At 41.5% G+C, this 19,089-nt stretch overlaps 1 protein-coding gene across 1 annotated transcript in view; it reads right to left on the minus strand.

The window, feature by feature from the left end:
* Window positions 1-205: 205 nt before the first annotated feature.
* ncanb (neurocan b) overlaps window positions 206-19,089 on the minus strand; it is a 191,019-nt gene continuing 172,135 nt past the window's right edge. Inside the window, 4 exon segments of the mRNA XM_022192043.2 lie at window positions 206-7,404; window positions 8,726-8,908; window positions 17,969-18,113; window positions 18,656-18,738. Of these exon segments, the coding sequence (XP_022047735.2) occupies window positions 7,268-7,404; window positions 8,726-8,908; window positions 17,969-18,113; window positions 18,656-18,738 (548 nt within the window). The 3' untranslated portion in view covers window positions 206-7,267.

Below are 19,089 nucleotides of genomic sequence, written 5' to 3' on the forward strand. Positions count from 1 at the left end.
CATCGGCACAACACCGACTCCTCTGTAAAAAGCTTTAATCAAATAATTTCAGCCAAAAATGCTGTAACACACGCACATTGCCTCATTTTTCTGCAAACAAAATGAAATGGCATTAGTACGAGAAAAGGTTTAATAACATAAAAAATCACAACGCACGCTGGTTTTCAATAAACTAAGCACAAAAAAAACACTCCAACCAAGCTGGTAACGGATCCAAACAAGGGTTTCCTTTAATGATCATTTGTCTTGTAAAGAATATAATACAGTGACAGGACTGGAATTCATAAGAACATACATCAATAAATATGGATAAATACTTGTGGACCACATTCACACAGCTTTACACGAGCTCGGCTGCTGTTATTTTGTGCCTCTTCGAAGTCAGCTTGAACACGTAAGACACAGCTCACTGCGAACTGGAGAGCTGTGCAGAAGAACAGAGTCAAAAAGAGGTGATGTTTGTCTGTATGGTAAAGCATCACCTCGCTTCCAGCCGTCCTGCAGAGTGTTGACTGAAGCAAGTGTCTCGGTTTTTCAGATGCAGCAGCTTAAAAACAGTGTCAGCAGGAGGAATAGAAAGAATGAGGGGATTTGGGCTCTACAGAGGCTGTGTGAATATGGCCCAGAGAGGCTAAGCAACAAACACACCCAGAGTTTAAATGGATTTACAAAAAAAACAAAAATAGAAAAACTGTCGTGTTTGTATCACAGAAGAGGGAAAAAAAGGGAGCGTTTGTCATCGGATTCAGCTCTGTCGTTTCTTCATTCTCCCGCAGTAACACGTCTCCATTCATCCATCCATCCCAACAGAATACAACCCTTTTCCTGACAATGATAAATTGTCTCAACTCAGTATCAGACAGAGAATATTATACAAATACTGCTAGGGGGAGCCTGCACAGTGAAGAAGTGATGCAGCAGGAGAAGATAAAGTTTTAAAAAGTCTGATGAGATGCAGATAGGAAGAAGAAGAAAGGAAGTGGGGGATGTAAATGATAATCTGAGTATTTACACGGCAGAGTACACAACCTAAGTGTTCACATGGGAGCAGAGGAGGAGTGCTGTGAACTATGACAGTCTGCTTTCCTATCATTTAGCGGTCGGTCGATGCTACTGTGCCGTCAATGCCATCGACAGACTTAATAAGGAACCCAAGACAGACGACCTAATCATGAAATCAATCGTCTGTCTGTGTGTGAGTGAGTGAGGAAGGACAGCAGCCTCCACTGCTCTTATCAGGCTGTCATTACTGACGAGTGCCGACTTTTAATGCATCGAGTCGACGGAGAGCTTCGACAGCTCGTATAAGAAGGACAGATTCTCAATTTTCAGAGACCCAAAATGTGAGATCTGCACTCTTCCACATGCACCCGAATTGGTCACCTGCCATTTGTTTCACTGAATGGATATGAAGCTGGCAAAGAGAAGTCCTAAAACAAATTTTCAGCTCTTCTGTCCTCCTGGAAACACATCGAGCTGTTGTTGATGCTGGGCTACGTCGTCCCGTCAACCAAGAAGAGCTATCGTTCATCTTCACAGCCTTAACAATTCATACTGCACCTGTCAACCTTCGAATTCCTCGAAGATCTTTAATTACAATGAACTTTTGCATTTCAAGTCCCTCTCCGGCTGTTGAGGTAACCCCTAAGAACTCATCTCTGTGCATCAAAGTTGCAATTTTTTCCCATGAAAACATTCCCTTCCTTCCTTGAAATGCCTCGACATAGTTCCCTGCCTCATCCAGCTCCAAAAACACTGCAAAACTACACAATGCTACAAATTGTTGGACCCAGAAAGCAATTCTGAAGAGGAATAATGGTACAGAAAGGATCATGGCGCAAGTAGACGGGATTGGTTCTTTAGATTTGTTACACATGAAATCCATGAAGTCTATATCTGGGTTTATGAGACTCTCATTGGTTCACTGCGGTTTCACTGTGGAAATGCTTTATTTGCTTATGGTACCAAAAAAACCCTCATTTTGACATGGTAGCGACGTTAAAAAAAAAAGAGTTGATTTTCGAAGAGTTTAAGGGTTAAATCCAAGGCAAGTAGCATACATTATTATGTGTTGTTACAGGTACTTCCTCACTTCCTGTTGCTGGATGCTGTGCAGGAATTTTTAGCAGTTCTGTCCTGCTATAATAGATTAGGAAAACCTAAAGTTTTCACAACAACAGCATTTCCAAACACTCAAGTTGTTTCTCTTGCAATATCAGTTTATTTACTGCAATTTCATGCTTAAATATTAAGATTTTAGCATGAAATTAAGATTATATTGGTGTTTAGGAATGCTGCTGCGCTCACTTCTGTCGTGCTGTGTCAACCAGACACCTGCTTCCAGCTCACATTTCATCTCTGCTGAACTCAGCTGTGAGTGAGATGAACGACTGGGTGACAATTACAAAAGGTGGCTCAGCCTGAGAGGAGACCTGCTGGCTGTGAAGATGTTCAATGGTTTGCCCCGCTGCTCTGCCCTCAGGCACGCCGCTCGCTACTGAGCCAAGAGGAAAATGGCAGGAGCCTCCGTTAACTCACTCATCTTCATAATTAAGACTCGCAATTATAAGGCTTTGTCACTGTCTGTTTGCCTGCCCTCGGGGCTCCGGCTAGAAAGCCTGACGAGGAAAAAGGGGAGAGGAGTGGAGGAGATTAAAAGAGGTGGGAGTCAAAAAGCGATAAGAGAGGCAGACACGGTTTGAAGTTTCAAGCGGAAAAAAACCCCATAAAGAATGTGCGATTTGAGTGCATTGAGAGAGTGTTTTTGCAGAGAAAGGCCTTTAAAAGTCCGGTCAAGTCCCAGAGGATGTGGCAAAAGCCAACTGTTCACTTACAGAGACAAAACACACACAGCTCAGCTCAAACCAAACACAGCTTTTTATGTGCTGTCTATTTTACTTTAGGATTCTCAAACTTTTAACTAAACGACAGATCATTATCAATATGAAATCCACTCGTACCAACTCGCTAGGGATTAAAAATGTGCATAAATTTGTGGCATTTCTGCTGGACGCCTAATAATCTCTGCAGAGGATAGCTGCAGAAGTCATTTTTAAATCTCAACACAGTCTGACTCATTTATTTCCTCACTAATCTTATTAAATTTTATCCAAGCTTTCACAGTTTTCACAGTTTCACTCCCATATCATCTTATCATGCTCTGTTGTAGCCCTGGCACACCTGAACCTTTACACAACTGTAATTACACTGTCTCTGGGCGTCAACTCTGATTTGATTTACTGTGAGAGCAGCTCCTTGTCTGCCCTTTCATTCATCCACCTGTGGTCTATCCATTTTCCAGGAAAAGGCAGAAAAGAAAGAAATAAGAGAAGCTTGTGTCAGTTTGACATCTACGGAGCGACAGGGGTTTGACGGTTGTCTGGGCCTCCCGTCCGTCACCTTATGCCTTCCCCTGGCTGTCCGTCAACCCCTCCCCTTGTCATCGCGGCTCTGTGCTTCAGCAGATAATGCAACTTGTTAATTAGGCATGCGGTAGATTAATTAAACTGATACCGAGGTGCAGGTTCACCATTCTTCTCTGTGCACAGGAGTGTTGTCATTGCCAAGGTGAGAGGAGACAAACAAAGGCAGGGAATTAATGTGCCCGGGATGGATTTTCTTACCTCATGTGACTTTAAACAACCCGATCCCGCTTTCTCTTTTCTAAGATAGGCTGCTGAAAAACCCTGAGTGTACTCTTCCCCCAATAAAGCGCAGGTTAAACTGCATTTTGGTGTGCTTATCATCCACTTGCTTTCTATTGTGAAAAAGGAAAGGATGTCGAGTGAAGAAGACGGATGAAAGCGCAGAGGTGGTGAAAAAGCATAACAAGGTGGAGACACATAAAGGATAGAAGTGCCGGAGTCAGTGGTTGGGGCGTAATCCCAGAAGCTCTGACCTCAAGTGCCGGCTTTAAAAAACAGCAATTTAACCCGGCAGTAAAGGGGAAAGGAAAAGAGAGCAAAGCGCTTGTTCTATCCGTCTCAATCCCCTCTTTAAAGCAGGACACGCAGGAGCAGCGAGCTCAGGTGTGAACAGCTGTGAGACTGTCTGCCCCAGAAATGGTGAGCCTTAATCGCTGCTGACCTTTTCTATCATCATCCGCTTGGGCCTCAGCCACTGTCAATGTCCTCAGTCATGAGTACACACACTGAGATGAACCAGAGCTCAGTGTCTCCTCTGCCTCATATTCATCCAAATACCCTGTTTGCAAAGCTTTGCTTCATGGTTTGACAGAGAGCCGTTCGCCACCACATATCCAACACATTCTGCTTCAGACGGAGCAGTGTAAACGACAAAAACGTCCATCTTAAGCCCCCTGATTAATACGGCTATGCTGACAATGGATCAAATGATTAAATGTCATGTAAAAGGGGATGATTGTGGTGACAAACCCACCAAAAACATCATTTTGCAGTTTGTCTCCTGGCAACTTTGCTTTTTGATTCAGTCTCATTGGTCATGGTGAACAGCTGTTTTCAGCAAAAAACTTCTCATAAAGTTAGTAAATGTACATTTGCAAGGTGGCCGACACAAGAAGCACAATTCCAACTAATGCTAATGTCGCTCCATATGTGCCGGATGTCAAAATAAGCGACAGTTTGCCATAAGGTGATAATATGTCAATGTTGGGTTCCCAGCCGGTTCTGCTGATCTCAGTTTATAAAAAAATTCAAATCAATGAATGCAGGTTTCTGTATTAACATCTTGCTGCGTTGAAAAACTATTGGGGAGAGAATAGTTTACAAGATTTAGCCTGGATGCACCAAACTACTTTGGGAAAGTTTGTGCAACTCCACAGTTGATTTGTGCGGTAGATTTAAGGCAAGACACTACAGGAAAATTTTGGGATATTTTGCTTGCATGACATGTCTTCTTTTGGAGTTATGGAAAGAACATGCACATGTAGGTGAGTTTTCTGCAAATTAGCACATTTAATGAAAGAATACCTCATTTCCATATTAAAACTTTAAATGTCAGGAATCTTGAAAAAGGAAAAACAACCCCCTAAACGTAGTCAGCTGGGGAACTTTCGGTTGAACCGTTTGCCAGTAAATGCGTTGTTTCTTCTCAAACTCTGAGCCCGAAATCTCAGAGTTCTATAGCACTTACAAACACCCACATCGGAGGGTTTCTGCAGTGGGGTTTGTTCTTATATCATACGCAGCCTCATTTGAAACCCATAAACATGGCAACAATTCATTTTTCACTGTTGCTGTTGAAAGTATTTTTTGATTCATGGAGTGATATAGAAGAGATATTCAAACCTCCGGTGTGAAAACCTTCCACTCCAATATGCCAGCAAAATGAAATGAACTTTGCTTTTTCCAACGTCTCGAGTTTTGTTCTGAAATCGTATGAGAAATTGGTGGAATAATACCTTACTTGCATATATTAAACATAATAACTCAGAAATGGTATATGACAAAAACAATAGTCTTAGTATAAGTGATGAAGTGGGGATGTTTCATGATGATATCTATTAGTAGAAATTTTTACCATATAGACAATTACCAGATTTACAGTTTCTAGTGTCATCTTTTTTACATTTTTGATCGGCTCACCCTGACCTTCATGTCGCCTTCAAGGGAATCGTTAACAATTAACAACAGACCAGTAAGAATAAAGCCCCGTCCACACGAAGGCGAAACGAGGTCTAAACGCGTAAGTTTCTTGCCGAATCTGCGTATCATCCACACGAAGACGGTGTTTTGGGGGTCTGTAAACGATCATTTTTGAAAATGGGTTCCAGAGTGGAAAGATTTTGAAACACAGTTTACGCAGCTCTGTGTGTAAGGGCGATCCGCTGCTTTTCAGAAACGCTTGCGTCATAGTTTCGTATCTTCATTGACACACATGCGCCACACGCGGCCACGACAACAACAATGGCGGCGTACAGTGTAGCAAATGTGCTGATGAAGCTCTCTGTTTACAACTTTTGCCGCAAGTGCGCATGCCCACAGTTTTTTTCTTCTGTTTGCGCGTGTGTCCGTCATATTGTTACAGCGCCCCTAGAGGTCTGGCATGTGTTTTACAGCATTTCCATGTGTATCGAGTGCATTTGTGGAGACGCATAGATTTTCTGAGACGCCTTCGTCTTTACAGCGATCGTTTTTGAAACTGTTCAGCGTTTCGTCTTCGTGTGGACGGGGCCTAACACTCCTTACTAATGCAGTAATTGGCCGGTTTCTGCTCTCTTTCAACGTACTAATACTGTGGTGTAATAAACAATAAAAAATGCGACTTGAGCGCTTCATCCTGCTGCATCACTCTGACTAGTTCACTTTTTCATATGCCAACAAATTCTAAAAAACACATTTCTGAGCTGAGTTGAGACAAACCAACACCAAACTTTTATATTAACCTTTGACCACGACAGGTTGTGGAGCCGTTTGTGGTGAAGCTGCACTGAGATGTCATGTGTTTTTCCATTTTCCTCTGGGGGTTTCAGCATCTGATCTAAAGTAACCATTTTACACTGACAAGAAGATACAATGCTAACAATCAAATAATTCAGTTACATCTGGTTCAAAAGAACTCAATTAAATCTGTTTCAGAATAACTCCAGTGTCGCTTGGAGTCAAGTACAATGTCTTACAAAGAGCAAACCAAAAGCAGCAGAGTCAAGAAACAAACACTGAGTATTCGTAGAAAATAACTTGTGTTCAACAGACAAAAAGGCTAAAGTCAACAACACGATGTCTTCCTTGACTCCTCTGATTTCGATACGGCGTTTCTCAGTGATGTCGTCCCTATTTACAGTTTTGCACTAAACCACTTCTCTCCAAAAGAATTTTTCGGTGCAGATCTCGAAGGAATTTTTTCTTCTTTTTTTTTTCCAAAAACAGGTCAGCATAGCCCCATGTTTCAGGTCATGGTTGAGCTCAGAGGGAGAGTAAGTGGGTCGTAAGGGGGGCGGGGGGAGGTGAGGGGGGACAGACAAGAGCAGAAAAAAGTAAAGCAGAGAGAGGAAAGTGAAAAAAGGGGGGAGTAACAAAGGGATTCGTTATTGTCCTGGTGACGCCTGGCAGCACTCTGGCAGGCCTCACGGCTGATTATGATGCAGGGTGACTCGGAGAGCCGGAGGTGGAGCTGATGGCAGGACAGTGTAGTGCAGGGCTGGGAGAGGGGGTTGGGGAGGATTGGGAAGAGAGTTTTGAGCTGTGAAGTAGTGTTTTGGGGGAAATGGGGGTCGACAGGGAGAACAGGCAAACCGCAGTCGGCGGCAGAGGACAGAAAAAGGAAAGGGTGGATGTTATTTTTTGGTTCAGAAGTGGGCGTGGTTGTGGCCCTGGCCCGGCTCTCCTCCGTGGTGGCCTCCATCTCTGTGGCCGTGCCTCTTGTGCTTCCTGCGCTCCCTCCTGCCCTTGTGGTGGTGGCGCCGGTAACGGTGGGCTCGCCGGGCTGGTGGAGAGAGAAAAAAACACACACACACACACACAAAAGGGAAAGGAAAAGGGCAGACAATTTATTAAAGGAGCATGTCAGAGATGGAATAGGATGAAAGGCGAGAGCGGAAAAGTGATGTAAGAGGGGAGATGAATCACCGATGAGCGTCAGAAAGTAGTCGGATGGAGGTGAAACCAGGTACGGGGTGAAGAAGGAAAAGGATCAAAAAAGCAAGGAAGGTCAAAACCACATGTTCTCTGTGGATGGTTTAACTGTTTCCACCACTGAGGGAATCTGTTTTATCTCACATTCAGTAGACTGGGTGCCTTTAGCAAGGGCACACTGAGCTAGCCACCCACTCTCAGCCTCAGTGTAAGCTCGTTCCTGGGGTGTACTGCCAAATTAGATGGCTCCGTCCCTTTTCTGGGTTTGCCAACAAAGAAATGTCGTCTGCAATGAATGATAACAACGTTATAACTCTGGGCCATAAAAACAACTCTGTCCAAAGATAAAGAGTCATAAGCAAAGGAATTTTTATCACTTTGAACAGAAGCTACATTATTTCAGTATTTCATCATTACTGTCACAGTGTGAGCGGAGAGGGAAGTGAAATACGCAGCTTGGTTTAGTGAATATTTATACACATATCAACCCTTTGTGTGTCCTCTGAAGAAGCAAGAAATTACAGTGAAAAGCTATGACATCTACTTTGTCAATTCTGCCAGACTGACTCACACTTAGTGAAGTTAATTCAAAACTCTAGACTTACAAAAGCGGTGGAATAAAAGGAGCAGATTTTAGATTCTGCAGGGTAAAAGTAAGAGGTAGTTTCTGCAATGACACTGCAAAGTCATCACTTTATGCCATCTAGAAAATCAGATTTTGTGCTTTTTCACTTTACTTTCTAGCACACGCCTATTCTATTGCATGAGGTGTCAACCTGTTGTAAAAATTTGTTTTGAGAAGTCTTAAAGAGGGAGGAAAAAAAATCCCACCTCAAGCAGAAAACACTTCAAAGGATACTCTGCCACTTCTAAGCATGCACAGGGGGATTTAATTCAGGCTGCAACCATGGTAATCTTTTTTTTTTTCTTTCTTTCTTGAAGTTATTAACAATAAGAGCACGAATGGGAAGCCTGATGGTGACAGCAGCTCTCGAGGGCAATTCATGCAGGAGTTTTGGTCCTAAAGTGTCACCAGCAGAAGTTTTATATTTAGCATGCACATTGTTAGTTCTAAAAATAACACAACAGAAATGTGAAGATGACTCAATGCAGCTTTAAGTCTTGCTGTCTGTGGTCCAGCTCTGTGAAAACCCTGCTGTGTACAAACTCACATTTTATGCAGATGATTTTGGGTCGGTCCCACTTGCCGTTGGCGCGACACTTAGCAGTGGGCACATGGCGCTGCAGGAAGCCGTCGGCGCACTGGTAGCGCACCACCGAGTGGATGTCATAGTGGGAACGCTTCCGACCAATCAGGAAGGCATTATCCACAGTGGGAGGTGCGCCGCAAAGCACTGTAGAGGCAGAAAAGCACAGAATATTAATCAGGTTGCCTGCTCTTGTTTATTTACATCCCCTGCTGTGTGATTAGTATATATTTTATAAAGGAGCACATACATGACTTTTAATGGATTCACCTCATCAGCCAGCCTCGCTAAAGCATTTCAGTGTCCCTGATAGCTTTGTTGCAACACTGCAGGAGTATAACTTGGTGAAAAACATCTCTCACAACACCACTCACAGCTCAAAAACCAAAAATGTGGATTTAGTGTCTGCAGGACAGAGTGCCTGTCCAAGAGAGTGGGCGCCTGTCAAAGTAACACGGCGTTTTAGACGTATAAAGAGTGGAGGCAGAATCAGAGGAATGTTTACACAAGCTGAGATGGAGGGAGGACTGACACTCCGGTCAGAGACTGACAGGGTGGACAAGCCTCAAGGAAGCACTCAAACAACTTCAGCGATATTTTAACTCTCCTGTCAGGGGTGCCAATCTCCTCTGGCGGAGGCAGTGGGCGAGTGTGTTGCTACTTTGGGAATTCTTGATAGAATTCCTGCAGCTGAAGCTCAAATGCCTTCTTGTTTTCAACTTTATGCACATCAATATCATAGACATTTTTTGGGGCATCACCTTGTATTTCTATGTGATCAGCCACAACTTTAAAGTCAGTGATGGGCAAACAACATTGATTGTGCAATGCAACGTTCTGCTGGGAAACCTTCGGAACCGGCACTGATGTGGATAAAACTTTCACACATACCACCCACCTAAACAGTGTTCTAGACCAACTGAACCTCAACCGTAGCAACTTCCCTCCTCAAAGGCAGTGGTATCCTCCAAACAAGACAAGACTTCACACAACACCCCAAAAACCCACCCTATAATTCAGGTGATGCAAAGGATCTGCTGCCAATGTCCCAATGCCAGACACCACAGGACGCCCACAGAAGACCTATACAATATTAGGCAGATGGTTTAAATTTTGTGACTGATCAAAGTAGGTAGACAGGCTAGCAGTGGACTGTTCACTGTAGCTAGAAGCTTCAGTGCTGTGGGTCCCAAACCTTTCCCTTCACTGTAGGTTTTTTTTTTTTAATATTAATCTTAACAGATTTACACACATTTGTTATTTTTTCTTAGCAATAACAAACATGTCACTGATCTGCAACATATAAGAGAAAATTGATATTCAATGCCATTTCCCTACATAAAACCATCATGCACATTTCAAATATTGTAGATTGGCTGTAGTACCTGGTTCTGCCTCTTTCCGTATATATTACTACAGCGATTAAAGGAGGCAGAGCAGAAGGCATCGGTAAGCAGAGAATTAGTAGGAGTTCAGTCTAGGGCTGGACGATATGGCCAAAAAATAAAATTGCGATTTTTTTAGTCATCTTGGACAATTACGATTTTAATCGATTTTTGTTGTTTCTTTGCGGTCTGTTTGCTATGGCTAGTGCTAGCCATGCCGCACTCCCATAGCTGTGGGCACTCTACCCATTCTTTAGGATGCCTCTGCCGGAGGTGCTGAAAGAGGTTAGTTGTGCTGCTACTTTTTGTTTTCACAGTACTTTTGCAAACCTTGCACATGACTACAGTTTGCTCTGTGTCAGTCTTGTCAAAGCCGAACCACTTCCATATAATCGATGTAACATGAGGCCCTTTTCTCGCGACCAACTCTTCGTCTGCTGTTCTGTCTGCCATGACGGCGGTGTGAGTGTTGTGGCAGAAGGACATGAGAGGCGGAAGCAAACGCCAGTGCACAAGTTGTGAAAGGCAGAAGAAGAATCTGTATTGCTATATATTTAAGCTCGCCTCGATTTGACGATTTGGCAAATTTTCAAATCGTCAGGTTTTAAAAAGGGGAATTAATCGAATTATTTCTATTTATTGCCCAGCCCTAGATCAGTCAGTAAAGGGCCACGAGGACAAAGTCTTTAGTGAGATTTAATGACATCCAGCGAGCGCATATATGCAATTTCAAGCCAGGATCAATTAGGACAATGTTCCTGCATCCCAATAGCAAAAACAAAGTGTTGCTTTCACGGCCTATATCATGCACTGATATTGTGGTTTTGCCAGCGATATGAATGCCTAACCACCAGAAAGTGAACTGAATGTAAATGACTTCCTTCTTTACAAATATTGATTGATATTGCTGTCCATGTCAAGTTACCCAATTTTCTAACACAGCGGACATCAACAAAGGATGGGGCTTAGGTTCTTCTTGGTATCTATCAGTCAAGAATGTGCTGATTAGGCCTCATTCCAATCTAAGGAATCAGATCAACAATTCATGCTATTTTATCAGTTTTCATGTTTCTGATGGCAAAAATTTATTCCATGACCACATTTCCTGTGAACCAACCTGACTCCACTCCACGACTAAGACCCAGCTTGAAGTCCTTTCAAAAAGAAAACCAAGACTAAGAAAACTAACCAGAAGTGTTAAGGGTCACAGATCCTATTTTGTCAACACCAAAAACTACCACTGATTCCATGCTTGAAAGTCATTTACACACTTCAGGGATAAAAGAAGTCAGGAGAGGACTTTATCAGCAATCAGAAAATGTTTACAATCCTACTTAATTCCCTTGTCCTTGTCCTAATACCTCTTAAATTCTTAATAAGGGAAAGCAATGTCATTAACTCTGATGAAAGGTTTAATGCCACATTTACAGTTTAATGTGTTGTGGAAGGAAAGGGGCAAAAAGCACTTCCCCGCTCACTTGAGACGATCACTGACTCGGCACAAATGGAAGGCTAAAAGGTAGTTCTCCATTAGCCTTCACCTATGTATGTTGCTGAATGATTTCTCACAGTGGGGGCAAGCTGAGGCAGAAAGTACTGAAGTGGGGATGAAAGAAAATGTCACTAAACTCAGAAAAATCAAACGGAGCCACGATTTTACGGGAGTCGGAAAAGGCCTTTGTAGAAAAAAGCCTAAAGGACGTACAGGGTTACTAGCAAGATGGGGTTTTTTTGGGGGGGAAGCTCATAAAAATGTACTTTACAAAATGCACCAAAGGCATTACTCAGACTTTTAAGCTGTGACTTGAATTGCTAAAATATAAATCTGGGGTTTTGGAGAACAGGTTCAGAATCTCCAATACAGAATGCACTGTGTGTGAAGTTTACTAATGACACAGCTGATGTAAGGCATCAGTCAAATTACTCAATGTAACACGCAGCACTCCTCCATGCATACAAGTGCTTGTAGTACAATAGATGTGTGCATGTTTGGTGTAAACTGCAAGTTTCTCAAGGTATTTTTGCTGCCTTTGTGCCTGTGTGGCAGTGAGCAGTCAGTGTGTATTAGTGTAACTGGAGAAGCTGCAGACAGTTAGATGCTGGTTCCTCTCAGCACTCCTTTATGGCCTCAAAGCATCCGCACACCTACCGGCAATCACGTTAGAACGAATCAGAGAGATACCAAAGGGTGAGCATTGCCTGCAACATACCACTGGGAGTGAGTGGATAAATTCAGTGTTGTTTGTGAAATAAATTGTAACGCTTGTTTGTGTGAATATTGCCAGTGACAGCTGCTGAGACCTACTGGTTTTGTTTCACAGGATGGAAAAAAAACATGGCTTAAAAAAACTACCATAGATAGCAGTGTGTTTACACTGCAGACTAAAAAATGCGTTAAAAAACTGTGAAAATCTGACAGCAAAGGTGCCAGACAAAGAATATTACAAGTGGTGTAATACTGTGACATTTAAAAGCTGTAAAAATGGTTCAACTAAAGGCAGCAAAATAAAGACAGTTTTAGCTGATTTTCTTTTCTTTCTTTTACAGTCAAAATGTAAACTTATATTTTTTTCTGTTATTTTACCAGGTATTATCTTTAATTTAACAAAACAGGAAAAATCTCTAAAATAAAGATAAAAGGCTTTACACCATTTTTGAATCCTTACTACGCCATAAAAAGCCAGATTATCAGCCCTGTGAATTGCCAAAACCTACGAAGTTCCCGGCAGTTTTCGTCAGTTTACATACATAAAGTCATGCACAGCATACTGTACATAATTTTATTTAAAAAAACAGTAAATGTCTGTTAAATAGCAATATTTTTGCTGCTTTAAATACAGTGAAAATAGTGTAATTTTACAGTAACATACTATAACAGAACAAATTACTATTTGCAAAAGAAGGATTTTTGATGTGGCCATTATGTGCAATTTTGCTCTGGTTTTTAACAGGTAATGTGTAAACTAACTTTTTTTTCTGTGAATTCACTAGATCTCTGTAATTTAACAATACTGTGAAAAACCATGATTATTATTATTTTTTTACAGTATACTCTTGGATTTTTCTCATTCTTGGCTTCATAATCAAGACTTTTGCATACCAAAGGTATAGTTATCATGTAATTAAACAAAAAGACAAAAACCAGATGGAGGATGTCTTTAAATTTTATTTGCATCAAAGAAAATCACTACAATTAGAAGAGAAATCAGACTCCACTTTCATACTTTTAGTCCCTTTCAGACATGTATTTCTTCCATTAGTCTGATGGCATGTTGGTCTCATGTCTGAATCAGCATCCTGCTCCGTTTTCTGTAAAAGCTGTGATGGCAGTTTTAAACAGTCGGACCCAGTAACATTTCACTTGCACCTGGGCACAAGTCTGAACTGCACCCTGTAACTTTAATGGATAGGCCAGGCACAAGCGATGTTCTTCGAGTTGTGAGATGTGATTTGTTGAAGGCCTTTCCCACATTGTAGCATCAATATTGGTTCAAAGACATCCCTAAATGGCAAAAGTTTCCATGTCAAAATCATAAAACACATTTCTCATTAACCTTGCTCTACAGTTTGACATCTACTCCAAAGGGAAATGTCAGACAATAACAGGTCAGAATAATGAGACTCGTCTATAATAAATGTAATTAGGGTGGTGACAAAATGTTTTAACATGAACCAAAGTTTAGTTGGTTGTTTCCAGTCTATTCACTGAGTTTATTAATGACCTGCAGCATCAGACAGCAGCAAAAACAATATAAGCATCTCCAAAGAGAGAGAGTTGTGCACATTTCTAAATGTGGAATGAAGCGACTTCATTAATTACTCAGAATTCTAAATTATCTGCTACATGGAGACAAGACTGATCTGCATCTGACCTTTGTTCACCTCAGACAGGAGAGCTGTTACACACAGTCACAGTTTCAGCTGCAGTTGAATCATTTTTGCATTTCTATTGAGTCTTTATATGAATTATGTCATCTGATGTTCTGTCAAATCTCACAAGCATGACTAATATGTGGGCATTGTGGCATTACTTTCATGGGTCTGTCTTAAAAAATTTAGACAAATATAAATGTAAAAGGGACCAATGTCTAACTGACAAAATGTTGTCACTTTGTCAGACTGATGAAGCCATCCCATGTCTGAAAAGGGCTTTTTATTCTTTGGGGCTGGACCAGAGGGTGTTTAGTTTAGAAATCTAACATCATGACACAACATTACATTTTAAATTTGCTTAGAAATTAAACACATGACCAAACTCATTGGTCCACTGCACGGCCATGTGAGTCACCTAACTCTAAGTTTACTTGCAAGACGTTGAACTTTTCCCCCTGACTTTGAGCTGAAGAACAGAGTAGCGGTAGAGCGAGAGAGAAACTCCTCAGAGACCTGGTGGCAGGTCATGGCCTTGTGCACACACCTCCCTGTGGAGGATGTAGCTGTCGAAGAACAAAGTCTACAAAATGATAAGGTGGCGTCCTGTGGGGAGGTTTGTAGCTGCTCAGGTGTGGTTGGTGAGGAAGGCCGAAATCTTCTCCTCATCATCTGTCCTCTCTGTGACGGAACAGATTCATCATCAGTGCTAGCAAACAAATCAAAACAAAGATTACTATACTGGAACATGGGTACATTCACTCACACTTCAGTCCTTTCGGAACAAAAATATCAACCATTTAAGAAGCTTCACTAACACACTTTTCACACATAGCAGAAAACATGCATGCTAGCCGATTACTCATACAGAAATAAATTGTCCTCTATTATTTAAAAAATGCCATTTCAGAAATGGTACAGCATTACACACCAGTGGACACATGAATCGCTGAAGGCGCTGACAACAGCCTATCATTTCCCCAAAGCGCTCCGAGTGTCTGCTGAGTATGTCACGCAAAATTAGATTTCCTCCCTCTGTGCATAATAACCCATCAAAACTAGTGGAATAATTTCATAATACTTACATGCCCTGTTGTAGGTGAATTTCTTCTCATTCTCGCTGGAGGAGCTCAGAGGCAGACCGCTGTGTGACGCCCTCGTCACTGTAATCCAAATGCAAATGTAAAACGGGATCGGCGCTTCAGGTTTCCTTTTTTCTTCATCCTCCCCTATATGATGTTGATCCAGCAATCAAGTGCTGCTGAATGTGGCATAATCACTTCCTCACAGTGCATCAGTCCTTACGTCTACATTTTATTACGGTTCTATGCAAAGATTTAGCCAGTGAGACGGCTCAAGGTAACTTTTTCCCCACATTTTCTGAAATATGAATGTGGAAAATCAGAGATGTGATGAAATCAGCAGCTTTAAAGTTCAGTGTGTGTGATTCCTGATTAGAGGCTTGTGCAAGTTACCTCCACCGTCTCATCAGGTGACTGTCTCACTTTTTTCCGTAAAAAAAAAAGAAAAAATCATCACCATCTGCACTACACGGCACCCCGACTGTCCCCCCCCCCCCCCCCCCCCCCCCCCCCCCCCGAAGCGTCTGATCAAGGAGTCCGATTGGCTCATGTGACGAGAAGACAAACAGAACACATGAGCTGTGATTATTAGAAATCAGCTGGGGAATACTCAGCACGGAGCTGACAAAACTCTGCTGATAAGACAAGACAGTACTTGGGGTTTACTTGGAGTGAAGAAAGAGGCTGACTGGGAAGCGGAGGGGAAGATGAAAAGATGCTGCTGATTGTAAGTGACTGATTAAGGTCAGAGGTGGGCTGGATGCCGGGGACGAGTGACAGTCTGCATCAGAGGTGGTGCAACACCTTTGCTTGTGAGGGAAATAGCTTCTCTTTCATACAAGAACAGAGCAGCAGCGATTCAGGAGGGATGCTTGTTGCACACGGCTAGGAAAGTTAGAATCTCTATACTTGGTAGAGCACAAAAAATGAGCTTAAATCAAGATAATAACCATAAATGAGGCTTCTGAGCATTTCGTGACATCAAGTGTTGCATCTCTTGCATCTTCCTGTTGGTTTTCTGCTGTAATTCTTTAAAAATTTCCCCAAGAATTTAAAATTTACTGATTATTACCCAACTAATAACGTCATCTACTGTCAACATGCATGTCCAGATACGTTCTCTCTACTCTGTAAGGCATTAGTGTCTTGTCCAAAATAAGATTATGATTGATGTTTGCTGCATCTCTTGCTTTTTCTCATATATTTTCCTGTCGTTTCTGTTTATCTGACGTAAATAAACTGATATAATGAAGCGCATTTATCAAGCCACTTCACACTTCCTTACTGTGCCTAATTATTAAAGAAATGCTGTTACTTAATTTGTTAATTTGTTGCATCTGTTGCTTTTTCTCCTCCCTCTTCCTGCTGTTTTTCCACCGTGATTCTCCAAAAAGTGCCCCCAAAAATGTTGAATTTACCAATTATTACCCAACCAAAATCTCATGTAGTATCAACATGTATTTCCAGATAAAGATATAATAATTTTTGGAAAATCCTCTATTTATCTGGAGTAAATAAAGCATTCAGTGAAGTGCACTTGCTCACAGCAAAGTGTAGGAGTAGCCTGCATGAGAACAAATAAAAACTTCAAAATTCAAAAAATGTAGGATTTGCAAGCACGCACATAATAATAGCATTATTGGCAAAATAATACGGTGTGGAATGGAAATAGAAAAAGAAAAGAAAAAGGAGTGTACTCTTCTATCAAATGGTAAAATGCAAATAGTGAGCCAAAAATAGTGTATAAATTATACACATTGCTTCATGTATTATATGAACAATACTTCATTGTTCATTACTGTCTCTGTACTGCAGTCATATTTAATTTATTATCTACAGTGTAGCTTTACTTAAGGTTGTAAATAGGTGAAAAAAGAAGCATTTTTATTTTTATCTGTCACTTATGTCCAAACTTTCCCTTTTTACACGCATGACACAGTTTGATAAATACACTCTCTGATCTCTTCAAAGCTCCAGGGAGACTCGTGACAACGCAGCCACCAGTATCTTGTTGTGTCCCAGTATTTCTCTGAACCAGCCACCGAGCTCCTATTTATACATCTGTCTTCTCTGCACTGGTCAGAAATCTGACCTGTATGCAAATGTGCGGTGAAAAATAAGCCCTAACAGGCTCTCAAAAGAGTTTGTGGCGGCCTAACTCCAGCACAAAGACCAGTCAGCTGCAACATGGGACGTGAAGAAGACGTTGCGACATTTATGAGAGCTAAACAACCACCAAGTTTGCTCCCGGACGAAAAGCAGGAAGCATTTTCCATCTCAAGACATGCTTCATCGTACTAAAGCAGAACATTTGGCAGAGGAAATGGAGCCTTGATAGGAGCGTGACATGGAAAACTTCCCTAATGTCGAGCTGGAGGATGATGAGAGATGGAAGTCGGGGAGCCGGTGAGAGCGACTCTGAAGTGCACGGACTGACTGAAGAGGCTCAGTGCTAATCTCTTCCACCGCTAATGTAAAGTATGACACAGTCTGGGTGTTCAGAATCATCCCGAAGGTTTGTGCTGTCAGACTTTAACAGAAACAGGCTGCAACACTTGTGAGCTGCTTTACATAAAAATAAAACACAGTCTCGGGAATATTTCATCACCTTTCTAGTATGATTTTACTTTAAAGGCTGTAAGGACTAAAACCCTGACAGCAGAGTGAGGTTGTTCCTCCTCTGCCCTTCTCCTCGCTCTCCCTCTGCCTCCTTCACTCCAATTTTTTTTTTACTTCCTTTTTAAAATCTGATGTCTCTTGCTTCTTCAGCCGCTCTCTGCCTCCTTAACTCGCTGTCAGTCATATTAATCACCTGCTGAAGCGACACAAGAGAACCCTCCTCCCCTCCCCGTCCGTCCTGTTGATCTCACCTGTTCCCTTCTTGCAGACGTAGGGCAGGTTGTAGTTGCAGGGCACGTCATTCCATTTGCCATTTTCATGAGCAATCATAACCACGCAGTCTTCTCCTCCGGCGAAGAAGTTGTCGGGCTGGTTTTCCCGCCAGTTCTCGTATTGCTGCAAGAGACGGAGACAGAATACCTAAGAAACCAAAGCTATTTTCCCTAAGAATAAATTATTAACAGAGAATGTTCGATGCATTCTCATTGGCAGTAGTACATTTCTCACTAGTTTGTGAATGTCAGTTTCAGTATCATGTGTGATCACATCACATTTTCATGTACAATATTTCACATTTACATGCACTATTGTCATTTTCATGTGCAACATTTCGTTTTTATCCCATTTTTCAGGTGCAGTAATGTCATTTTCACGTGCAATATTTCACATTTATGTACAGCACTGTCAATGTAACAATCAATATTGAATTTTCATCTCATTTTTTTAGGTGCAATATTTCAATTTCATTTGCCATATTACCTCAGTATAATTACAAGCACTACTTTTGATTGTTCAATTCTAACCTTATTTTAGCTCATCTACTTTATTTCAGTAATGTATTGTACTTATTATCGTATCGTATTGTATCGTATCGTATCGTATATTTAAACTCCACTGAATCAACAGCTGACTACAAATCCAAACAGCTTGTTCCTCACCAGGTCCATCTTGTCAGTCCATTGGAAGTCGTCCTCCACTGTGCGATCGTTTAGCCCAATCCAGGTGTTGTCATGACTAAGACCTGAGGAAGAACAAGAAGATGTGAAAGTCAGAGGCAAGTAAATGTACAACACAGACTCACACAATCACATGAAAAAGTAAATATAGTGGGGGCAATTTTTTTTTTTTTTTTTTTTTTTTTACGCCTGACCATCTTCAATTTGACAGTTTTTTAAAAAGTGTTTAATATTATAATTTCAATGGCACCACTTCTCATATGAATTGGTTAACAATGATTTTCCTTTCAGCCCAGTAACAATATTATGTAGTCCTTCCAGTTGGGACACTATTGGAGTGGTTTCATCATCATATCTACTCAATGATTGTCCCAATATTGGTCATAAATGCAAAAAAAGCTCATTTAATATGCCTG

This window comes from Acanthochromis polyacanthus, chromosome 4 (assembly GCF_021347895.1).
Source record: "Acanthochromis polyacanthus isolate Apoly-LR-REF ecotype Palm Island chromosome 4, KAUST_Apoly_ChrSc, whole genome shotgun sequence".
NCBI lineage: Eukaryota > Metazoa > Chordata > Actinopteri > Pomacentridae > Acanthochromis > Acanthochromis polyacanthus.